At 43.6% G+C, this 25,860-nt stretch overlaps 1 protein-coding gene across 1 annotated transcript in view; it reads left to right on the top strand.

Annotated features, from left to right (window-relative positions):
* GALNT9 (polypeptide N-acetylgalactosaminyltransferase 9) overlaps positions 1 to 25,860 on the top strand; it is a 300,725-nt gene that overhangs the window by 120,096 nt on the left and 154,769 nt on the right. The window contains exons 3-5 of the mRNA XM_036767915.1: positions 7,539 to 7,705; positions 8,714 to 8,888; positions 23,359 to 23,556. Of these exons, the coding sequence (XP_036623810.1) occupies positions 7,539 to 7,705; positions 8,714 to 8,888; positions 23,359 to 23,556 (540 nt within the window). The remainder of the gene's footprint in view (positions 1 to 7,538; positions 7,706 to 8,713; positions 8,889 to 23,358; positions 23,557 to 25,860) is intronic.

Raw genomic sequence — 25,860 nt, 5'->3', positions numbered from 1 at the left:
AGGACTGTTTTCCCTGGGCTTTTTCCTTCCAACCATCAAGTCCTGGCCAAAGTAGCAGAGATACATACCAGTATCATTTATCTCCAAGGTCATCAATAAGAAATTCTCATCCTTTGGCTTCTCTTTTAGACATTCTGGTTGAGTGTAGCATAGTACCCCCAGGTGACCTGTGAAGGCAAATGAAATTTCCCAAGGGACTTTATCCAGGGGATCATCAGATGTAATGGTTTCCACTTTTTTTGGAAATGAAGTCTCTTTAAAGGATTGACCGAATAGCTCCATAAGATACTGGACTTGTTTCTCTCGGCCTCAGAGGGAAGAATTAGACAGGAGGAAAGGTTCAGAGAGGCCCACATCAGCTTGATGTTAAAAATTTTAACAGTAAGAGCTGGGTTTCTCTCCACCCCATTCCCTTCCACACATTAGAGGCCTTCAAGCCAAAGATGGATGATGACTTGTTGGTTCCATTGTAGAGGGGATTCGTGGACAGATAAACATTGGCCTCTTCCAGTTTCGATTGTGTACAATATTTCTCCTGCCTTTTCTGGCTTCCTTCAAGGACCAGCTAAAATCCCACCTCCTGTTTTTTACATTGTAAACATCTGCAGGTTATTCTTGATTCATGAGAGGTCTCTTGCAACAAAGTAAAATAGTTAGTAAAACTAATAATACAGTGACTACAACTGAAATTGAATGCAATGTTTTATATCTACAGCAACTCCCTACTATCTCTATTTTTAAATATTAACAGAAATCTATTTTCCCTCCCTCCCACTCCCCAACCCATTGAAAACAGCAAAAAAGCAAAATTTCTTGTGACAAATATGTACAGCCAAGCAAAATAAATTCCTTCAGTGTCTGTATACAAATATATGTATATGTAATATCTGTATTCTAAATCTGTTGTGGGTCTATTAATGGATAGCATGTTTCATCAGTCCTTTGGAATCATGAATGGTCACTGTAGTGATCACAGCTCTTACAGCTTTCAAAGTTGTTTGGTGTTCCAGTATTATTACCAATATAAAATTTGCTGTCTTGGTTCTACTCATCTCATCCTCTATCAGTTTATAAAAGTGTTCAAAATTGTTTATTTTTTAAATTTTGATATCATCGGATAAATTGTTTCTCTGGTTCTGCTGACTTCACTTTGCATCAGTTTATATGAGTCTTTCCATGACTCTTTGACTGCATCTATTTCCTAATTTCTTACAGTGTAATAATAACATTAATAGCTATAATTAATATAGCACTTACCATGTTCCAGGCACTGTGCACTTTATAATTATTATTGGATTTGATCTTCACAAAAACCCTGGTGCTATTATGATCCACACTTTTACAGATGTGGAAACTAAGGCACACAAAGGGGAAGTGACTTGCCCAGGGTCACACAGTTAGTGTCAGAGGCCAGATTTGAACTCAAGTCTTCCTGATTCCAAGCTCAACATTCTATCCACTGCACTGCCTACCTGCCTCAACCTGCTCATATTGTACCACAACTTGTCTATTTCTCAATTGTTAGACATCCTCTTAGTCGCCAGCTTTTTACTACCCCCAAAAAAAGAGCTGCTATAAATATTTTTGTATGTAAAAAACCTTTTTACCTTTCTTTGATCTCTTGTGGATATAATTACCACTGGTATTCTGGGTCAAAGAGCATGCGCTATTAGAAATTTTTTTGCGTGTGATTCCAAATTCCAATCATTTCTTCCAGCACAGAAATATTCCATTACATTCATGTACCACAATTTGTTTAGCCATTCCCCAGTTGGTGGGCATCTACCTTATTTCTGATTGTCTGCTATCACAAAAAGCATTGCTATAAATATTTTGGTGTATGTGGGGACTGTCTTCTTACCAAGGGCTTCTATTATCCTGACTATATCTTTGTATCATAGGCTTTCACAAACTGTTTTCCATTAGATAGTGAGCCTCTTGAAAGTGGAGACTGGTTGGTTTCTTTGGGGTTTGTTGCTGTTGGTTTTTGTTTTGTTTTGTTTTTGCCTTTCTTCCTATCACTAACACTTATCACAGTACCTGACATACAGTAGGTGATTAATCCATGCTTACCTTTTTGACTGACTGACATTCCAGCTATGAGCCTCAGAAGGAAAGCACTGGGGAGGGAACTCACTGTAGGCTTAGAGGGATGCTGATGCTGATACAGAGATAAACTGTTATCAAATCTCTGATAAGGAAAGACTCACACTTGATCAATTATCCTCTAATAGCTCCCTCCCATAAGTAAATAGCACCCTTGAAGTGTGAAGATATAACCCATGCCTTCGGCCCGTTTTACAGGACTCCAAAAGGTTCCTTTTCCAGTGGGATGATAAGACCAAAACATTCCCTGCTTGTGAGCTCTTCGATGAACTGAAACTGAGTGATGGAAGGCTGAGTACTTGCCCTGGGCGAGGTCCCAGAGGAGCTAAGAAATAGGGAGATGAGGGGAGACAAGTTAACAAATACAGAAAGGCTCAGAAAAAACCACTGACATTTCCTACAGCAAGTCCTATTACAATAGCCTAAAACAGGCATTCAAATCCATTCTCTTTTATCATCAATAAATATTTAGTGAGACTGCTTGGCACACAGGACCCCATGCTGGTCCCCTGGGGATAGGAAGTCAGTCAGTTGGTTAATAAACAATTATTTAGTGCCTACCATATGTCAGGCACTGTGTTAAATACTGAAGATACAAAGAAAGGCAAAAGAAATAACCCCTGACTTAAAGGAGCTCATAGTCTAATAGGGGAGATAACATGCAAACAACTACATATGAACACAATATAGATAAAAAATAGTTTCTAAAGAAAGGCACTAACATTAAGGAGGACTTCTTGCAGAAAGCCAGACTTTAGCTGAGGCTTGAAGGAGGCCAGGAGGCAGAGATGAAGAAGGAAAGCATTCCAGCCTTGGCATGTGGCCAGTGCAATTGGTCAGAATCTGGAAATGGGGTGTCTTGTCTTAAGGAACAGTAAGGAACCCATGTCACTGGATCAGAGTGTATGGGAGGAGGGGAGAGAGCGAGATATAAGAAAACTGGGAAGGTACATTAGGCGTGGCCCTTGACTCAGAGATGTTTACAATTTATCAAAATTATTGGCTTCAGAGGAGCCCTTGTCCCACTGACTTTTTTCAAGGCCCAACACATGTGCCTCAGATAATTTTATATTTATTTAGCTGTGTCCATGGCATAACTTCCAGTAGAAATTAAATTCCTTTAGGGCAAGAACTGTTAAGTGTTTTTCTTTGTATCTCCAAGTGTCTTATACATATTAAGCATATAAAATTTGTTTGTTTGAACTACAAGTGAACTAAATGGATAGAGTGTAGGAGTGAGGGAAGGAGGAAGAGGAAGAGAAGGAGGAGGAAGAGAAGATGGGGAGGAGGAGGAGGGAGAGGAGGAGGAAGATGAGAAGAAGAAGAAGAAGAAGAAGAAGAAGAAGAAGAAGAAGAAGAAGAAGAAGAAGAAGAAGAAGAAGAAGAAGAAGAAGAAGAAGAAGAAGAAGAAGAAGGAGAAGGAGAAGGAGAAGGAGGAGGAGGAGAAGGAGAAGGAGAAGGAGAAGGAGAAGGAGAAGAAGAAGGAGACAGAGGAGAAGGAGGAGGAAGGAGGAGGAGGAGGAGGAGAAAAACAAGAAGAACAAGAACAAGAAGAACAAGAACAAGAATAAGAACAAGAAGGAGAAGAACTGAAAAGTGTACTGCTGGAAAATTTGACAAAAAACAGAATGAATAGTCTTTGATCTCCTGTACCAAAAAGTAGATTTCCCAAAAAGAAAAAGGAAAGTCTAGGATCATATATTTCAGTCTAGAAGGGATTTTAAAGGGGTCATGAAGTCTAATTTCCTCATTTTAAAGATGAAGAAACTGTTCCCAAGAGGTGCTTTCCTGAATCCCCTGTTTATCAGTATTCTTTCCCTCTTGAAATTACTTTAGCACATATTTTATATGAATACAGAAGTTCACAAAGCCAAATCTGGAAGAAACCTCAGAGTCCTTATAATCCAACCCCCTCATTTTACAAATAAGGAAACTGAGACTGGGGCGGGGGTTAAGTGACTTGACAATGGTCACATGGGTAATAAAAGTCACAAGCAGAATTTGAACCCAGGTGTCCTAACTTCATAGGCAGTGATATTTCTCTTGCATCATATACACTGGATTCTCTCATACACATTCCCCAACACATATCCCCAGAAGAACGTAAGATTCTTGAGGTCAGGGACTGTTTGATTTTGATCTCTGTATCCCCAGGTGCAAATACAGTACCTAACGCACAGTTGGTATTTAATGAAAGTTTGCTACCATGAAGGGAATTGAATTTGTCAAAGGGAAGGGGTTCAAACCCAGGTCTTCTGACTCCAAACCCGTTACTCCCATAAAATCACCAACCACTCAGCCCAAGGACAACCTGAGCTTTGAGCCAAGTACTGTGAGCAGTGACCTGAGTGGTCCCCCTTTGAGCCACTAGGGAGCTCAGAGCCTGCCTAGGTGTGGACAGAAAGGTTAGGGAGAGAAGGCAAGTCCTTGCCAGCTAAGAAGGCAGGTATAATACTTTGTGTTTGAAAGAGAAATGCGAGTGAATTAAAACCGTGGAAAAACTTCCAAATAGCTGAGGTAGGGCCCAGCTGATGGGGCAGTCTGACTCTGCAGGTGCCAGCCTATTTTTAGGGGACACCTGCGTGTGTCCTGCTGGGAAGGTGAACGGAGGACATCAGGGGCTGGGGCCGGACTTTTCAGACGATGATTTCTCCTCCTTTTCCTCCTCCCCTGTCCCACTCCTCCTCTCCCCATACTTCTCCTTCTCCTCATCCCCCTCTTCCTCCTCCTCTTCTCCCTCCCCCTCCTCTTCCTCTCCTCCTCCTATCCTCCTCCTCTTTCTCCTCCTCCTCCTTCTATCCTCCTCCTTTTCCTCTTCCTCCTCCAGCAACTTTGGCCAGAGCAGAGACTCCCTCTTTCTGTGCTATTTAGAAACTCATCAGACTATAGGCAAGCCTCCCTGTCCTCGAAGAAGAGACCCCTGAGCATCGCTGCTCGAGGGAGGTGGGAGGAAAGCCATTATGCAGAAATGCTGGATAACCGGGTCATCAGCTCTAATGAGAGAGGGCAAGGGAGACAGAGGCTGGCACGGGCTGGGGCTGGCCGGGCAGCTCCACAGTTGCCATGGAAACCTGGGGTGTGTAGTGAGGGAATGAGGGCACACTTCTAATTAAACAGGTTTGAGTTAATTTTAATGCCAGCAAGTGAGCACTGAGAAATCCCTACTGCTTTCCCACGGAAGCCCTGATGAGGGCTGATATTTAAGATGTTTTCCTTCTAACCCTGTTGTTTTTATGGCATATCTTCTCTACCAGGTTTTTCTATTTCAAGGCAATCAAACAAGCATTTTTAATCATCTCTTATGCCCCATCCCTTCTTCTGGGGATGTGAAGAAAATAAAAAAATAATCCCTGCCCTCAGGGAGCTTATAGTCTATTTAGGGAGCTGCAACCTACACACAGAAAAGGACATGCCCCATAATTTGTGGAAGGAAAGACCACTGGGAACTAGGGGTATTGGGGAGGTTTGGGGGAAGAAGTTACCCCTGAGTTAAGCTTTAAGGGAACTCCCAGTGAGGAAAATCTTTGCATCAATGTCTTCTCTGCAGCTTATGAGCACTGAGATATCAAGGGACTTGGCCAGGGTCACATAGCCAGCATAGGAGAGGCAAGACATGAACCCAACCCAGAGCTGACTCTAACGCCAGCTCTTCATCTACCAGGCCACACTGCCTTTCCATAAAAACAGGAAGGAAGGAAACAAGCATTTATAAATGTCTACCCCATGCCAGGTGCTGTATCTAGTGCTTTACAAATATTATCTCATGTGATCCTCACAACAGCACAGGGAGGTAGGTGTATTAGAACCCCCATTTTTTAAAGTTAAAGAAACTGAAGCAGACAGAGGTTAAGTGACTTGCCCACGGTGACACAGCTTATAAGTGTCTGAGGCTGAATTTGAACTCAGGTCTTCCTGACTGAAAGGAAAGGGGCTAATTGCAAAAAGTGATTTGTTAAGTCTCAAAGCACTACCTAAATGTTAGCTTTTGATTCTTTGATTCTCTCTCTCTCTCTCTCTCTCTCTCTCTCTCTCTCTCTCTCTCTCTCTCTCTCTCTCTTTCCAGATCAGTGATCTCATTTAATATAAGGAATTCCTAATTCGCAAACTAAGTCCATTGATGCAGATAAGACACACAGACACACCGACACACACACACCGACACACACACACACACACACATTGAGAGAGAGAGAGAGAGAGAGAGAGAGAGAGAGAGAGAGAGAGAGTAAGCAAGAGAGCTTTAGGAGGCATAGTGGATAGAGCACTGGGCCTGGAATCAGGAAGATTCATCTTAATGAGTTCAAATGTGGCCTCAAACAGTTAGTAGCTATGTGACCCTGGGCAAGACACTTAACACTGTTTGACTTAGTTTCCTCATCTCTAAAATGAGCTGGAGAAGAAAATGCAAACCACTGCAGTATCTTTGCCAAAAAAAAAAAAATGGAGAGAGGGGTCAGAAAGAGTAGTAGAAAACTACTGATGAAGGCAACAAAGGTATGGAGGGAGAGGGAGAGAGGGAAAAAGAGAGGGGGGAGGGAAGGAAGAAGGGAGAGAGAGAGAGAAAGAGAGAGAGATGGAGGGAGGGAAGAAGAGAGAGGGAGGGAAGAAGTGAGAGAGAGGGAGAAAGAGAAGGAGGGAGGGAGGGGGAGAGAGAAAGGGAGGGAGGGAGAGAAGGAAGGCAAGGGAGGGCGGGAAGAAGGGAGAGAGAGAGAGAGAGAGTCTTAGAGAGTTACCTAAGGCACTTAGAGGTTAAGGGACCTACTAATGGTCAATCAATTATTTAATCAATAAGCATTTGCACATAGGCACTGGCAGTGAAAATGTAAAAGTGAGACAGCCTCTGGCCTCAAGGAGCTTCCATTCTATTACTATTACTACTGTGGTCAAACAGCTAGGTTTCAGAGGCAGGACTTTAACCCACAAGGTCTTCTTGATGCCCAGGTTGACCCTCTCTGTACTAGACCTCCATGATTCCTTTTTCTATGGCCATTATTCAGTTGCCTTAAACTCCCACCAGATTGGATGACAGTCCCCAACAACCCTTATGGTGTCCTGACCTTATGTTTTACTCACTGTACCTGTAACACCCTTGCTTCTCTCTAGGTCTCCATTTCCTCCCAGGCTTTCAAAGTTCAGCTAAAATTTTGCTTCTTCCTTGATTTTCCCAGATCACTCTAGCCTACAATGATGAAAAATGAAGGGATAGGACTAGATCACTTCTAAGGTCCAACAGCTCTAGGTCTCTGATTCCCTGGACATGCAGGCTGTGTGACTTTGGACCAATCGTTTAACCTTTCTGAGGCTCAGTCAACTCCTCTGTAAAATGGGGTTGCGCTAGATGACCTCTGTGGTACCTTCCAGCTCTAAGTCTATGACCTTTATCGTCTCTTCCCTTCTCCCTTTCTCCTTCCCTCCTCACCTGTCTTCTTCAGGTGCAAACACATAATGTATTCTGAGGACCTGCCCCAGATCTCCGTGGTCTTCATTTTTGTCAATGAAGCTCTATCCGTGATCCTCCGCTCAGTGCACAGCGTTGTCAACCACACTCCATCTCACCTGCTCAAAGAGATCATCCTGGTAGACGACAACAGTGACAATGGTGAGCCTAGGGACAATAAGCAGTGGGGGTTTTGTTTTCTCAGCATAGGTGTTTAGTCCTAAGGGGTGAAGGTCACATTGTAAATCCCTAGGACCTTTCCTACTCAGATGCCACTGGGTTCAGGCCAAGAAGAAAGTTTCAGTAATGGGTGGGTGCATCCCAGGTCTGCACTATAGCTCTCTGCATGCGCAGCTCGACCCCATTCACTGCGTTTCTCAGGGATTTGGGCTTACCTTCATCTGGGGCACATTAGAAGAGGAAGCTAAGCAGAATATGTTAGAGAAATACGAGAACTGTCTTCTGAATGTGAAAAAAGACCTGGGCTGGGGATGAGGAGACCTGGGTTCTTGTGCCAGCCTTGCCGTTCAATAGCTATGAGACTTTGGACAAAGACTGTGGGACTTTCTCTGGGCCTCGGTTTCCCTATCTATCAAAGAAAAAGGTTGGACAAGATGGTTTTTAAATGGCTCTGGGAAACTGTCTTGTCACTTTCCCCTAGAAGCCTTCCTGTATTAACCTTGACTCATAATATTTCTCTTGAAAATAATTAAGGCAAATAATGTTGTATAGTGAATAGAGATCTGATACTTTCTTCTTCATGAGGCCTGGATCTGGTGGAAATGTTTATTAAATTGAATGTGGTCAAACAGCTAGGTTTCAGAGGCAGGACTTTAACCCACAAGGTCTTCTTGATGCCAAGGTTGGCCCTCTCTGTACTAGGCCTCCATGATTCCTTTTTCTATGGTCATTATCCAATTGCCCTAAACTCCCACCAGACTGGATGACAGTCCCCAGCATCCCTTATGGTGTTTATAATACTGTATTACATTAAATGAAAAACAAAAAAATTGTGTTGCATGGACTTATATTGTATCATGTTGTGTTGCATGATATTGCATTGGCTTAGATTTCATTGCCTCATTCTTCCTTTGGCACAACTGATCAGTAAGGATTTACTACCTCCCACTTCTTTAACTTTGAGCCCTGTCAATCTGTTCTTTTTTTCAGTGGAGCTGAAATTTAATCTGGACCAGTATGTAAATAAGAGGTACCCAGGGCTCGTGAAAATAGTCCGCAATACCAAGAGGGAAGGGCTCATCCGAGCTCGGATCCAGGGCTGGAAAGCAGCAACCTCTCCAATCGTGGGTTTCTTTGATGCTCATGTGGAATTCAACACTGGCTGGTAAGCTTTTGTGATGGGAACCAAAGATTTCTGAGCATACTGCCCTTCTCCTAGGGGATCACATGGCCTTGCATGTATCACCACATTTGTAGGCTGTTTTCGTAGTCAAATAGATTCACAAATAAAATTGTCTCAGCAGCTAGGGAACAGAAGAGCTCAGGGGATGGAGTTCTCTATAGACCTCCTCAGGCAGTGCAGCTGCTGGAACCTGCCCGCATATTTCTGGTTATTGTACTTCGGGTGCAAAAAAAAAAAATTGTGCTTTCGTGAGCTGCTAAGAATCATGTCCTGTTCCTCTTACTCAGGTTGGTGGAGGCACACAGAAACACTGGGCAAGAAAATTAGTCTGAGCCACCTCCCCCACCCCCACCCAAAGCAGAGAACTCCTTGGACTACAGCCACACTCATCAGGGTCTCCTTCCAGGCCATTCATCCTTTCTCTCAAGGGAACCTTAATTAGGGGGCTGGACACCTTGACTCTGGTTTGTTTTGTTTAAGGTTTTGATTTTTTTCTCCTTGACGTACTTGGAAAGAAGTTGGGTTCTCTTATCAGGTTTTTGCTTCTACAATGAAAAGCCAGAATAAAGATGAAGCCATTGTTCAGCATTGCAGAATTGACAGTGCAGGAATCTAGGCTTTGATATGAGGCCCAGCCAGCTAAAATAATTTCTTTCCTTTTAATAAATGAAAGAAGAGAAGTAAATTAAGAAAAAGAGAAAGAGAAGGGGGATAAATAGAAAGGGAGAAGGAGAAGAGAGAAAAAGAAGAGAAAGAAAGGGAAGAGGAAAAAGAAAATGAGAAAAAGACAAAGAATAGAAAATCAGGAGAAAGAAGAGGAGAAAAAGAGAGGAGGAAGAAAAGGGAAGAGGAAACTGAGTAAAAACAAAAGAAGGAGAATGAAAATGAAAGGAAGAGGAGGAAAATATGGAAGAGAATTAATAGAAGGAAATGGGGAAGTGGAGAAAGAAAAAAGATGAGAAAGAAAGAAGCATGAAGAGGAGGAAGGGAATGAGAGAAAAGGAAAGGAGGAAGAAGAAAAGGAAAAGAAAGAGGTAGGAAAGTAAGATGCAGAGGAGGAGGAATAGAAGAATAAGTAGAGAGGAAAAGAGGAGAGAAAGGAAGAGGAAGAGGAAAGTGAAAGGGAGAAGAAAGGAAGGCACAGGAAGAGGAGGAGAAAAAGGAAGAAAAAGAGGAGGAGAAAGAAGAAGAAGAATATTGGGACAGGGGAGAAAGAGGAGAATTGTGAATCTGCTATTTAGCCAACTTCTGGCAGCTAAAAGCATCTGAAATGAATCTATTACCCTGTTCAAGGAGTTTGGGTCCAATGTGAATGACGACCATGTTGGCCCAGCAATGCTGAGTGCTGGGTCCTTTGTGTTCCAGAAGCTGATGAGCACACAAAGAATGCTTCGCTCAGGAGTATTTGCCAATAACTCCTCCTGACCTAGGCTCGGGGAGCTGAGCTTTCATTCATTATTTTTAGTTTCAAAAGCATCTGTTCTTTTGCCGGGGAGGCCAAACACAAAATAAAAGGTCGGGTTCTCACAACAGGGCTGGGATTTGGTCCAGAGGTTTCTGAAAAGACCCTATTTGTGGACTCACCTTCTTTTTCTGTATTTTAAACGCAACCAACTCCAAATCTGATACTCTGCAAGCTCAGGGTCTTTGCCCAGCCGTTGGTTTCTTCAAGCCTTCTCTTTTGCAGGCAATCTCCCCAGCCCTGATGCTTGCAATGGTCAGAGCCTCAGTCCCTCTCCCTCCCCCACCCCCATACACTTCTCTTGCCCTGCTCTCCGGTCCCAGGATGCTCATTCCCTCCCAAGCCTCAGAATCCAGCGATGGCAGGTGGCACCAGGGCCCAGAGTGTGCAGTTAATCTTCCATGTCAAAATGCAATTTTAAAAAATGTGTAATTTTAATTTTCGCGACTGAGAAGCTGTTTTTATCCACTGGCAAATAGACCCCTTATCCTGGAGCTGCAGCACATGAGGCTCCAGATTCATTAGCCGCCTGGCATTTACACGAAGCTTTTTGGTCTCTGAAGCACTTTACAAACATTAATTAATTAATCCTCCCTCACATTGCTCCAAGGCAGGTAAATAACATTCAGCTACTTTATAGAAAGCAGACTGAAACAGAGAGATTGACCAAGATGATCGGGGCTAGAATAGAGTCCCACACAGGCTGGGCAAACTTTCTTTTTTAGCAAAGTCCAAACAAGCCAGACCTTAGGCTGAACTTCATGCTCAGGCAGAGGTCATTATTCTGGTGTTTAAGGTGACCAAAGTCTAACCACAATTTTTCTGGGGAAGCAGCATGGAATCATAGAAACAATATTAAATAGGTGCTGGGAGATTTGAATCCCACGATTGCTACTGACTAGCTGTGTGACCCTGGACAAGGGACTTAATTTCTGTGAGCCTCAGTTTCCGCTTCTATAAAATGGGCATGATAATAGCATGAAAACGTGTTATATGAAATAGACCTAGACTGGTAGGCAGGAAGCAATTTGTGAAGAGTTTACATTTTATCTTCGAGGCAATGAGGAGTCACTGAAGTTACTTAAGTGCAGGAGTAATATTTAATCAGAGCAGCTAGGTGGCACAGTGGATAGAGCACCTGGCCTGGAGTCAGGAAGACTCAAAGTCAGCCTCAGATACTTGCTAGCTGTGTGACCTTGGGCAAGTCACTTAACCTTGTTTGCCTCAGTTTCCTCATCTGTAAAATGAGCTGGAGAAGGAAATGGCAAACCACTCCAGTATCTTTACCAAGAAAACCCCAAATGGGGTCACAACGAGTCAGACACGACTCAAATGACTGAACAACAAAAACATCGAATCAAATATGATCACGGATATGGAGATGCTTTGAAAACCGAAAGAAAAAAATCCATCTGAATCATGTAATTCCAGGTTCCCAGATGTGCTAGCATCCCCGAGGCAGAGGCAGAGCTGAGGCTGGGTAACGTATCAGTCAGACAAAATGTCACATAGGCACATCTACATATTTGACAGAATTTTCTAGTTGTTAGCATCTGTTCAGCACCATGTAAACATGTCCTTATCCTCATGCCCTGCTCTGTCCTTGGGGATCTTACCCCAGATTGAGATGTCTCAGCTATGTCATACAGAGACCGTGGAATTGTCTTCCTGGTTACCAAGTCGGAGGTGGGAGCCTTGCTTGGCAAACTCTCGTAGGATCACAGAAGGAGAAGGGATTTGGAGTCCTGGGTCCTGGATCAAATCATTTCTCTAGATTTAGTGCACACAAAATCTTGGGCAAGGCCTCAGTTTCCCCTTTTGTAGAATGAGGAGTTTAGACTAGATGGTCTCTGGGATGCTATAATCTTTTCCCTCCTCTAGGAGTTCAGAAACCCTAGAAATGAGCCATGGTGTGCAAAGGCTGGGCTCCTTGAAAGATTCCCAAACTGTGATGTCTCTGGGGACTTGTGGATCTTTTAATAGCCTTGCTCTCTGTCCATTTGGGAGTCAGGGAAGCCTGCATGCCTTTCCACACACTCCGCAGGAGGGGGTGCCATCTGGAATCAGTGACATTCCTGGGCACCTCCTGATACAGCAAACGAAAACAGCTCTTGGGTCCATCTGCCTCATCACTCACTTTTCTCTGAAGGTTCCCAGGAAGAAGGCATAGGCCACATCAGACAGGGCAATAGGATGGACTTGGAGATAAGATGTGAAGGCAGCATCATACAATATTGGGACAACACTCAGCACCCTGTCGAGGCTACCATCTGTCCACCCTTCTGGTCCTTTTGTGATGGGGACCTTCCTTCCACTGGGGAAAACAGCTGTGGAATCTGGTTAATTGTTTCCCCGCCTTGCTTTTGGCCAAACTTTATTGCTTTTATAGAGGCTGAGTGGTAGATTCAGACTTGGAGGCAGGACACCCTGGATTTAAATCTTGGTCTTAGCTATGTGATCCTCAGTTTTCCTGCTCTGTAAAATGGGGTTTATAAAACCTGTAGTCCTTACTTTGCGACATTGTACCAAGGATCAGGGATGATAATGCATGTTGAAAACTTTAAAGTGCTATGTAATGTCAGTTCATACTGTTATTGCCAGCCAGGTGGGAGAGAGTTTAAGAGTATGAGCCCTAATTCCCCCTCCATTCTGTTCCTGTCTCTAGGACATGAGGTACAGGTATAGCCTCCCCCTGAAAGCTCCCTGAGAGAAAGGAAGACTTCACATTTGTCTTTAAGTCCCCAGGGCTTTTGATGAACGCTTGTTGCTGCATGGATCATTAGGGATTAATCTTGCACAGCATTTTATTATGGTCCAGAATTTCCTTCTCTCTGGGTCCCTGAAGCACCTCAGGGTGGGGGGACCAATCAGGCCAAGCCAGGGACATCCCAGCCAGAAAGGGCCCCAAAGTGAATGGCCTGTGCAGGGTCAGTCAAAAGAGCATTGATGTGGCTGACTCAAAGAGAAAAACAAGTCATCTGCCTCACCTGGATGTCTTGGGTCGAACAAAAGTAGTGAAGTGAATAAAGGGAGCCATGCAGGGTGAAGGAGGGAGGCTGGACCTCCTCTGGGAGAGACAAGCAAAGCAAGGCTATCTGACTACCTGAGAATGAGTGTGCCCCAGAGCCTAGAGACTATGCCCCTCCCCTCCCCCCAGAACATCCTTTATTCAACACCAGGACCGTCCCCATTTCAACCAGAGCACACTGTACTCCCTCTGGGATCTGGCCAACAGAGGCTACACCCAGAGAAAGGACATGGAGAAAAAAGGCCATTATGGAATCATGGATGTAGAAGGGGGGTTCTCAACTTTTCTTGCATCATAGACCTCATTGGCAGTGTGGTGAATTCTATGGGCCACTCCCCAGAATGAGGTTTTTTAATACATGAAATGTAATTCCTAAGATTGCAAAGGAAACTGATTGTATTGAAATATAGTTATCAAAATATTTTTACAAGAAATTCACAGGCCCTAGCTTAAGAACCCCTGATCTAGGTCAATTCCCCCATTTTACACATCTTCCTATTCCTATTATTTCAAATCAACTAGCATCCTTTAAGCGCCTATTATGTGCCAGGCACTGAGTTAAGTGCTGGGATGGTACCTATCTATGGCGTCATCATTGTCCGTGTCATCCAGATTCCCAACCTAGGAGCCATCCTGGATTCCTCACCGTCTCTCATCTCCTATATCCAATCTGTTGCCAAGGCCTGTTGATTTTGCATCTGCAACATGTCTAGAATATGCCCCTTTCTTTCCTCTGATGCAGCCTCCATTCTGATCCAGATCCTCATCACCTCACACCTGACCTATTGCAATAGCCTACAGGTGGGTCTGCCTGCCTCAAGTCTCTCCCCACTCCGATCCATCCTCCAGCTACCAAATAGATCTTCCTAAAGCACAAGCTGCTATCACACCCCTCCACCTAAATTCAATCTCCAGGCTCCTTATTACCTCCAGGATCAAATCCTCTGTTTGACTTTTAAAGCTCTTCATAACTGGCCCCTTCCTATCTTTAGAATTTTCTTACACCTTACCTTCCTCCTTTTACTTGGTGATACAATGCCTTTGCTGTTCCTCATACAGGACAAAGAGTCCACCACCCAACTCTGGCCATTTTCACTGGCCATCACTATGCCTGAAATACTCTTCTTCCTCACCTGTCTCCTGACTTCTTTCAAGATTGAGCTCCTTCTGCAAGAAGTCTTTTCATAGTCTCTTGTCTATCCCACAACTACTTCTAATGCCTTCCTTCTGAGATAATTTTCCACTTATTCTGTATATATCTTCCAGAAAAGTAATTATTTGCATTTTGTCTCCCCCAGTAGACTGTGAGCTTCTTAAAAGCAAGGACTATTTTTTTGGTCTTTTCTTGTCCCCAGCACTTAGCACAGTTCCTGGCATGCAGTAGGTGCTTAATAAATGCTTGCGGACTTGAAGTAACTTACCCAAGGTTATACAGGCAGCAAGTGGAAGAGATGAGATTTGAACCCAGGTCCTCCGGCTACAGATAGACTTTGCAGAGACTTTAACCCTTAACCCTACAGAAGATGGGTAGATGTTGGTAGTGATGACTGTCTGTACCATTTTCCTAGCCATTCTCTATTCTGCCTCACACTCTTAATCAGTAGGACTTAGACCCACTACAAAATATTGACTGCCTGACCTAGCCCTTCATTTACATCCATCCAGCCTATACTCCAGCCCCAGGTCCCATTGGGCAACCCTAGTCAGAACACTGAGGGATATTAGATTTAGGACACTTCTTAACAGACCTCCCATAGTAGATGACCCTAATCTCCAAGGATGGGTGGCAGTTTGCAGAACTAGAACCATGAGGAATGGATTATTCAGGAGCATGTCCTGATAAGGGCAATCAGAATAGTGAAGATGCCCATGCCACAGGAAAAGTGGTTGAAGGAACTGGGATGTTTAGCCTAGAGAAAAGAAGGCTCAGGGCCAGGAAGAAAGGGGCATGAGAGCGATCTTCAGGACTTCTCAGGACTGCCATGTTGAAGGGGCTTTAAACTTGGTTCTACATGAGGTCAGAACTAGGGGTAGAAAAACAAAGTTGTGAGCAGATGACAGCTTGAGGTCAGGAAAAACCTCCAAACAGTGAGATCTAGTCCAAAATGGAATGAGTTTCCTCTGGGGTTTCCCTTCACTGGAGGTCTTCGGGTGGAGAGTAGATGACCCCCATCCAGGTCCAGGGAAGACAAGGCATCCTCTGGTGTCCCTTCCCATTCTGCGATTCTGTGAGTCTGTAACAAGATCTCAGAGAACACAAGTTGGAGGAAGGAAGATTAGCAGGTGGGGTGCAGGGTCTGGTGGGGGGTGGGGCAGAATTAGACAGGGGCACGGAGAAGTCCCAGAATTTGATGATTACTTCTGCTACAGTTAGGCAGAGGATGGTCAGCTCCTCTCCAGTGACCAGATGCAGAACAGGAGGTTTAAATTGTAGCATGAATGATTTTGGTAAGCTAGGGGAAAGGACTTTACTAGCATTTAAGCAGAATGAATTTAATCACTCTCTCATGACAGAATTTCAGATACATAATAACAGCCAGTTGTTTACACAGTGCTTTGCAAATAGCTTTACAAATATTATGTCTTTGATCCTTACAACAACACTGGGAAGTAGATGCTGTTATTATCTCTATTTTACAGTTGAGGAAACTGAGGTAGACAAAGACTTGCCCAGGGGAAGAAAGACTAATGTCAGTAAGAGCAAGGATTGGTTGACCTCAAGCTACTTTTTCCCCTCTTTCTCTGGAGAGTAGGGTTGCGGAGAATCATCTTTACTCCGGAACAAAGTCCTACTTATTTTCAGTGTACTTATTAAAAACCTATTGAACGAATGAATGATGGATAGATGAATGCATGGATCGATACGGCCCTGTCAGAAGTCAGGGGGATGGACCTGATGATTTCTCTGAATCCCTCCAAGTCCCAAGGTTTATGATCCTTTGGTTTTTCACTTTCCATCACAACCAGGGACCAAATCCCCCTTCATTCCAATCAGAGAAGAAGCAAATGAGAGCAAAGAGTCCACCTTTGCCCAGGAAGTGACTGGAAGGAATACGTCAAATAATAGATTTAAAGCTGGAAAGAAACTTAGAAGCCATCAAGTCCAGTCCTCTCATTTTAACAGAAGAGGAAACTAAGGCATAAGGAGGTATCTGACTTGCCAAAGGTCACACAGCTAGTAAGTGTCTAGCACCCCAAGCCCAGCACCCTACCCATTGCACCACACTCTCTCTACTAACAAAATCAAAACTCCTCAGAGGGCTTTTATTCTGCAGAGAGAACAGCACATAACATGTACATCAGTATAAGATATACACAACAGAAATTTTTAATATATATTTTTGTTTCATTTTGTGAGGAAGGGACACTAAAAACTGGGGGTGAGGAGATGAAGAAAGGTCTATTGTTGGAGGTGTACTGGAACTGAGCCTCCAAAGAAGCCCGGGGTCCTAAGGGGTGGAGAGGAAGAGACAGGGTATAGAAGGAATGGAGTAAAGTCTGGCTATAAGCCTGCATGGGTCTCTTCCTCCTCCTGGGACCCCATTCCTGTATCCCTAGTCAAAATATCCTACCTGAGCTAGCAGGGGCTGTGATCCATAAGGAAAAAATGTCATACAGCAGCTCATGGAAACACACAGTGACTCCAGTGATGATGGAGTGTGGGAGAGACCAGCAGAGGAGGGAGGATTGCTCTGAGTGATTGGACACTGAGAGAGGCCATTAAGTTAGAGAAGTGTCCTGAAATGGCTCTGAAGCCACTAAGTAAGTGTTTGTCACTGAAACAACCCATCAGGGTCATCCTTCTTCTAAAGCACAGGGCAGACTCAAGTGGCTTTCTCTACCCAAAGCAGGAATGGTGCTCCCTCTCCTCTCCTCCCCTTTCTCTCCAGTTCTTTTTCTCACCTACCCTTTATTCTCTCAAGATTCATTCCCCATATTCTTCCTCTTTTCCCTCTGTGCCTTTCTTCTATCCTCTCCCTCTGTCCTGTTCTTTCTTCCTGCCTCTTCACAGAGGAGACACATTATCTCAGAGTTGAGCCTCAGGGGTCTTCGAGTCCTGAACATGATTCTCTTCTACAAAATCCCCTACAAGTGGTCATCCAACTTCTGCTTGAAGATCTCTAGCCTTGAGTTGCTCACTACCTTCCAAGACAACTTAGTCTGCCTTGGGGTAGCAAGAAGTTTTTCACTACATAAATTTGCCCTTATATCTTCTAGGCATTTGTTACCATTTCTTCCCTCTGGGGTCAAACAGAATGAGTTTAATCCCTCTCCCATACAGCAGAACTTCCAATAAATAACAATTGACAACAATACTGGGTATTTAGGTGGCATAGTGGATAGAGCAGTCAGGTCTGGAGTCAGGAAGACCTGAGTTCAAATGTGACCTCAAACACTAAATAGATGTGTGACCCTGGGCAAGTCACTTAACCCTGTTTGTCCATACATGAGCTTAAGAAGGAAACGGCAAACAACTCCAGTATCTTTGCCAAGAAAACCCCAAATGGAGTCATGGAGAGTCAGACACAACTGATACAACTAAACAACAATAAGCAGTATTTATATACACAAATATTATCTCTTTGCTCCTCACAACAATCCTGGGAGGTGGGTTCTATTATTATTGTCCCTATTTTACAGTAGGGGAAACTAAGGTAAACAGAGATTAAGTGACTTGCCCAAGGTCACACAGCTAGGTCTTCCCCAAACCTCTTAATTTTAGTGCCTTCCCTCTGTTAATTATTTCTTATTTATTCTGTAGATAGCTTGCTTTATATACACCTGTTTTCATGTTGTTTCCCGCATTAGATTGTAAGCTCCTTGAGGGCAGGGACTGTTTTTTGCCTCTTTTTGTATCTTTAAAGCTTAGCACAGTGCCTGGCAGATAGTAAGTGCTTAATAAATGTTAATTGATTGATCGAAATGTCTGAAGCTGGATTTGAACTGAAGTCTTCCTAACTCCAGATCCAGCTTTATCCACTGAACCACCTAGTAGCCTCTTATACTTGAAGACAGCTATCATAGCCCTGAATCTTATCTTCTCCAAATTAAACAGCCTCGATTCCCTCAAGGAGACCTATTGAAGCACATTCTAGAGGCCCCCTTCACCATTTTGCTACTTTCCAGCTTTTTAAGGTCCTTCCTAAAACCCAGAAGGGAACTCCATATCCCTGAGGCCAAAAATTGAGTTATTGAACCTCTCAGATCCTCAATTTACTGTTTATCAAAATGAGGGTGAGCCCTGCACTCATTACCTCATTACCAATGGGGATGAGGAGATGAGGAAAGGTCTGATATAAGAGATGTAGTAGGTAGAACTGAGCCTTCAAAGAATCCTGGGGTTCTAAGGGGTGGAAATGAAGAGACAAGGAATAGAAGGAATGGAGTCAAGCCTGGCTAAAAGCCTATATAGATCTCTTCCTCCTCCTAGGGCCCCATCCCTGTATCCTTAGCCAAAATATCCTACATGAGCCAGCAGGGGCTGTGATCCATATGGGGAAAAATGTCATACAGCAGCTCATGGAAACACACAGTGACTCCAATGATAATGAAGTGTGGGAGAAAGCAGCAGAGGAGAGAATAGCTATAGGAAGGGAAGAAATAAGCATTTATTAAGCACCAACTTAGCATAGTACCAGGCACTGTGTCAAACGCTTTACGAATATTACCTCATTCGATCCTCACGACAAACCTGGAAGGTAGGGGCTATGATTACCCCCATTTTACACTTGAGGAAACTGAGGCAAAGAGGTCAATCGACTTGCCCAGGGTCTTTCAGTCAGTATTTGTCATGGATGAGACTTGAATCCAGGTCTTCCTGACTGACACCAGCTTTCCATCCACTCACTACACATTACAAATAACCCCAAGTCCAATTTTATAAGTACCTTAGGCGTGGTACAAAGACATGCTGTAAGACTTCAGACGAACAGAAGCTGATTTCTGGCTGTTTATCAGGTAAGGACTCATAGTCAAGGCTTTGATGAGAAGCAATGAGACACAGTAGAAAGAGGGCAGGCTTTAGAGTCAGAGAGCTTGGGTTCAAATCCTGCCTGTTACTATGTTTGTGAGCTTGGGAAGGTTATAGAACTTCCCTGGGCCTCAGTTTCCTCACCTGTAAATTAAGAAGATTCTATGAGATGGCATCTGAGGTCCTTTCTCGACCTGTTATCCTATAATCTATGTGTGTGTGTGTGTGTGTGTGTGTGTGTGTGTGTGTGTGTGTGTGTAGGTATATAGTCTCCTCCATTAGACTATAAGCAACCTAAGGGCAGATGATGTCTTCACCATCATATTTGGAACTTCAGCCCTTAGCACAGTGCTTAGCATATAGAAAGTTCTGAATGCTTTAATAAATTTAAATACATTTATTATCAAGGAATGTATCTAACAATTATTTGGATATTATACATAATATAGCATAGACATATTATTAAAAATTAACTTGTAACTAATTAATTGTTAATAATTAAATGCATTTCAGACCTGTAAGACCTTCTTTGTGAAGGCATCAACATGAGAGAAGGAATACCGAAGTCCAGGGAACAGCCAATAGGTCACTTTGACTGAAATGGGGAGTGCATAAGACAGGGATTAATGTGAAATTGTTCTGTAAAGGTGGGATGGAGCCAGACTCTGGAGGGCTTTCTGTGCCAGACTGAGAAGTTTGTGCTGGATCCTGAAGGAAATAGGGGGCTAATGAAGATTTTTGAGCAGAAAAGTAACCTAGTCAGACTTGTATTTCATGAATATTACCGTAGCAGCTGAATAGAGTTAGATTCAGTAACGAAGACACAAGAAGCTGAGAAACGAGGGCGGGTGGGGAGACAGACAGACAGAGAGACAGAGACAGAGAGACAGACAAAGAGAGAGAGAGACAGAGAGAGAAGGGAGCGAAGTTTCTTTCTTTCCTTCTTTCTTTCTTTTTTGTACAAGTGGGAGACTATGAGCATGAAACATCATCTATAATGTCAACCTCAATTGACATGTTGCTTGGCTTGCTGAACTGCTTTCTTCTCCTCTTTCCTTGTTATGAGGCAAGGAAGCCAGAGGGAGGGTTATCCTTGGAGATGAATGTTATTTAAAACCCAATTGTATCAATAATAATAATGATGATGATGATGAAATCAAACATTTATATCACACTTTAAAGCTGGCAAAGTTTTTTTACATCCGTCATCTCATTTGATCCTTGATTTGATTTTTAAATAACTCGGACACCTGTCCCAGAGCCCACTGGTATGGCACTCTCTCTTTATTGGTGGAGATGAATTGTGTGAGGCATTTGTTGGGTAGAGTTGGGATGAGTGGGAGAGCACCAGTCTTCTTCAGTCCACTTTGGGATTCTTTGAATTTCTAGTCCCTTCTAATGTTTCTGACTTCAGCTTTGAGAAGGAAGATAGATGAGACCAACTCACTTCAGGTTGCTGAAGGAAAAGACTCTGGGAAGACATGGGAAGAGCTGGCAGGCTCAATCATATCACTACCCCCAGCTTGCTACATGAGAGACTTTGGGGATTTTCCCCTTGGGTGAGATCCTGTTTGAGCTGGGTTATCACACTCACAATGGAGAGCTCCTTCACTCTGTATTATCTGATATGTGTTTTCCTAGGAATAACTATAATAAATATAATAAATAAATTTTCTTTGTGTAGTTCAAAGGGAGGCAGAGTAGACATCTTTTCCCTCTATGCTTCTCCAAGGGAGATTTTCATTACTGCCAGGAAGAGGAACAGGAGGTGGGGCCAGAGCCACTCTGTTCTCCTCAGAGAGAAGGGTACCAGGCTAGAATTATATCTATATACTTCCTTAAATATTGTTATTCTAGGGGGTATGATTGGATTCAGTCTAACTTCTGATCACTTTGCCATTGGGTGTATGGGGGGGGGGAATGGAAGATCCAAGCTCTGTATCCAAGACTCATCCTCCTTCACATTAGTTTCACAATGCACACACATAGAGAATAGCAAAGAAATCTATTTATCTAATCTGGAAATAAAATGGAAATCAGGGAAGGCACACATAAGAGAATATATACCAGACAATGCAGAGTGAAGGAGTTCCCTCATTGGGAGAGAGATAACTCAGCTCAACGGAGAGTCCCAGATCTCACCCAAAGGAAAGAGAAGAAAGCTGTGATAGGGGCATAATGGAAACCGCTAGCTCCTCCCATGTCTCCCCAGAGTCTTTTCCTTCAGCAATCTGATGTGAGGTTTGTCTTGTCCATCTTCCTTCTCAAGTCTGGAAGTCAGAAATGACATAAGAGGCTAGAGGAGACACTTGAAGAGTCCCAAAGTGGATTGAAGAAGACTGGAGCTCTCCCACTCTCCCCACCTCTGCCCGATGAATGCCCCACACGATACATCTCCACCAATGAGAAAGTTCCATACCAATGGGCTTTGTGACAGGGGTTACACAAGATTTTAGGAAGGAAGAAGAAAGAGAGGAAATTCTCGATCTGCCAGGGAAGATGGTTAACTATACACTGCCTTGGGGTGAACTCCATTTGAATTTAAGCCCTGGAGTCTTAATTAAAGTTCTTCATTGGAGCCACCTGGATTTCTGCCCCCAATTAAGCCTGAGCTCAGGGTAACCATCCTCAGGAAAAGATGTCGTGTTCATGCATGATTTGCAGAGAGGGCTAGGGGCAAGTGGGGACTATTTAATGAGATGGATGCCTTTAGCTAGCTGGCTGGCTGGTGAGGAAAAACTGCCCTAACTCAAAGAACTCCCCAGCCACTCAGGGTTAAGCTGAGCCAATTAAAGGAATGGGCCCTTCCTGTGCTCAATATTCGCTGCTGAGGGGCACTATCTGGCTGGCTCCTCATCTGCCTTCAGATGGATGGGTCCAGGCCAGAGCACATACCACACAGGTGCCAGGAGAGCCCTGAGATGATTCATCTTCCTGAGAGGCTCAGTGGGCTCCCTTCAGGAGTCCCTCCCTTCAGGTGTCTCTGCTCTGCAGCCTTGTAGGGGAATTGTTGAATAGCAATGGTCTAATGTGTTGTAATAGGGAGTTAGGTGATGTGTGCCTCCCCTGGGGACATTAGAGACAGAGAGGATAGAGACATCATGCTGGAAATCTGAGATCTACCCCTCCCACCTGTATGTTGTTGGGAGAGGATCCTGACAGACTATCAGCCTTACAACTTCTGTTCATAATGAAGGTCCAGCCCAGAGAATACCTACAGTCCTGGAGGAGGTGTAGTGTTTCAGGCAGGGGACCCACTTCTGCCATGAGTTCTGTGAGGGCTTGTGGTTGCTCTCTGGATATAGGTGTAAGAAGTATGAGGACTAGGTCTGGACAAGGGGAAGGACAATGCCTTGAGCTATTTTCCTTCCCTCCCTCCCTCTGTCTTTCATCCTCAAAGCATATATCAGGGACCTAGAAAGAGTTACAGGAGATACTTAGAAATACATACACATGTATATATGAGGTAAATATATATTATGCATATAGACACACCTTCATGCGAGGAGGGAAGGTGACTCTGTGATTTCATTGATGAGGGGAATTTCTGGTATGAAAATTCCCACTATCAACGTAGCTCTTCAGTGTGAGCTCCCAACACTGATGAAATCACAGAAAAGTGTGATTGGAGATTCTGAGGAGGAACTCCCTCCTCCCACACAGCTCAGCACCTTATCACCTTAGGGTGTTGCTTAGAGCACTGGGAAGTGATTTACCCAGAATCACACTGCCAGTATGTGTCAGAGACAAGACTTGAACCCGGGTCTTCCCGGCTAGCTTCCCCAGTTACATTGCTGCTCAAAGACTTCTCGTTACAACTTCAAACTCCCTAAGGGAAGAGTATGCCTTCCTCCTGCAGTGCCCACCGGAGATTACACATCAGAGAGAGCAGCCATGGTCTGGCCTGGTCTGTTCTACAGTAAACCTAGCCTTAGAGGTCTGTCACTGGGGACTCCCAAAGTAATCCTCCTTGGGCTTTTGTTTCTTGCAGGGCAGAGCCGGCCCTAACCCGAATCAAAGAGGATCGAAGGAGAATAATCTTACCGGCCATTGATAACATCAAGTACAACACCTTCGAGGTACAGCAATATGCCAACGCTGCCCATGGCTACAACTGGGGTCTCTGGTGCATGTACATCATCCCACCGCAGGACTGGCTGGACCGAGGGGATGAATCTGCACCTATCCGGTGAGTCCAGGCAGGGCATTTGAGACTCTTCTCAGAGGTCATAGAATTTTTTTTGGAGGCAATCAGGTTTATGTGATTTGTCACACAGCTAGTAAGTGTCTGAGTCCAGATTTGAACTCAGGTCTTCCTGACTCCAGGCCCAGCACTCTATATGCTGCCTAAAATGTTACTGGCTTTGCAATAAAAACAATGTGAAAACTCATTCATGGCAAGGAAGCAAACTGATCACCCTTCCAAAGATTTATTGGCAGCAGGGAGGGGTAGTTTGAATACAATTACTTTTTCCACTCAAAATGGACTTTATGGTCCTTGAGCAGTAAAGAAATTATGTGCAGTCTTTGACATTTGAAAAACTTGTAATAAGCAAAGTAAAACAAGAAAAGGTATCCATCATTCAACTGTGTCCAACTTTTAGAAACCCCATTTGTGGTTTTCTTGACAGTGATGCTAGAGTGGTTTGCCATTTCCTTCTCCAGCTCATTTTACAGATAAAAAAACTGAGGCAAACAGAGTTAAGTGACTTGCCCAGGGTCAAACAGCTAGTAAGTGTCTGAAGACAGATTTGAACTCAGGAAGATGAGTCTTACTGACTCCAGGCCTGGCTCTTGATTCACTGTGTCACCTTGTACACTTGAGCAAAACCCTGGTGATTATCAGCAGGGATGGGAAGCCATTGCTTTCCACACGTCACTGACATCCCTTCTCCAGGTCTGTTTTGAGAACAGCAATCCCAAGGTCTTGCTGAAGACAAACAGGAAGCTGCCAGGAGGAGAGAAGGAATTCAACAAACATTTATTAAGTCCCTCTAGTGATAAGCACAGTGTCTGATATTATAAGGAGCACAAAGACAAAAAATGAAACAGCTCTTATCCTCAAGGAGCTTATAATCAATGTAGGAGAAAACAACACATACCCAGATGAGTAAATGCAAGTTATATATGAAGTCATACAGGTGGGTGGGACCTAAAAACTAGGGGGCTCTTAAAAGGCTCCATGGAGGAAGTAGCACCAAAATGGAGCCTTAAAGGAGGCTATGGATTCTGTGAGGAAGAGGGGAGGACAGGGAGCATTCCAGGCATGGAGGTGGGAGATGAGCCATCATGTCAAGGGAACAGCATGGAGAGTGCAGAAAAGAGTATCAAGTCCAAAAAGGCTAGAAAGGTATCATGGAGTCAGGTGGTGAAGACCTTGAAATGTGCAAGAGTAGATTGGTCCTAGGGCCAATAGGGAGCCACTGGATTTGATTTCTCAAGATGGTGAAATGATCAGGTCTGTGCTTTAATAAGATTATTTTGATAACTGTTGTGGAGGATGGATTAGAGAGGAGAAAGACCTTTTAATCATATTTTATTTTTTCCCCAGTTACACGTAAAGAAAATTTTTAACATGCTTTTTTTTTAAAATTTTTGAGTCTAAGTTTTCTCTGTCCCCCCTCCCCAATATGGTAAAAAAAAATTGATATAGGTTTTATACGTTCAATCATGCAAAACTATTCTTGCACACTTCAAGCCTTTCACAACCTGACTCCATATTATTCATGTTGTGAAAGAATACACAGAACCAAAGGGAAAAAAAACACAGAAAGTGAAAAAAGTATGCTTTGATCTGCATTCAGATTCCATCAGTTCTTTCTCTGGAGGTGGATAGCATTTTTCATCGTGAGTCTTTTGGAATTGTCTTGGGTCATTGTATTGCTGAGAAGAGCTAAGTCATTCACAGTTGATCACCATACAGTATTTCTGTTACTATGCACAATTGTCTCTTGGTTCCGCTCACTTCACTTTGTATCAGTTCATATAAGTCTTTCCAGTTTTTTTTTCTGAAATCTGCCTGCTCACCATTCCTTATAGCACAGTAATATTCCATTACAATCCTATACCACTTGTTCAGCCATGAGGGGAGAGACTTGAATCATGGAGACAAAATTCCAGGTGAGGGATGACAAAGGCTTGAATTAGGTTGGTCACCATAGGAATAGTGAGAAGGGAACAGATGCAAAGTACGTTGTGGAGGCAGAATTGACAAGGCTTAGCAATTGATTGAAAATATAGGGGGAAAGGACAATGAGGAACCAAGATGACACAAAAGTTGTGAACCTAAGAGATTAGAGTGATGGTGGTGCCCTCAAGAGATGTAGGGAAATTAGAAAGAGAAATGAATTTGAGGAATGGAGACAACGAATTCTGTTTTGGGACATGTGGAGTTTGAGATTTCTATAGGATCTCCCAGTGGAAATATACAATATGCATGTATCAATGTAGGCCTGGAGCTCAGGAGAGATATGAGGGTTGGATGGATAGACCT

This window comes from Trichosurus vulpecula, chromosome 1 (genome assembly GCF_011100635.1).
Source record: "Trichosurus vulpecula isolate mTriVul1 chromosome 1, mTriVul1.pri, whole genome shotgun sequence".
In the NCBI taxonomy this organism is placed as follows: domain Eukaryota; kingdom Metazoa; phylum Chordata; class Mammalia; order Diprotodontia; family Phalangeridae; genus Trichosurus; species Trichosurus vulpecula.
The sequence above is the reverse complement of the archived record's forward strand: the minus strand, read 5'-3'. Positions and strand labels throughout refer to the sequence as shown.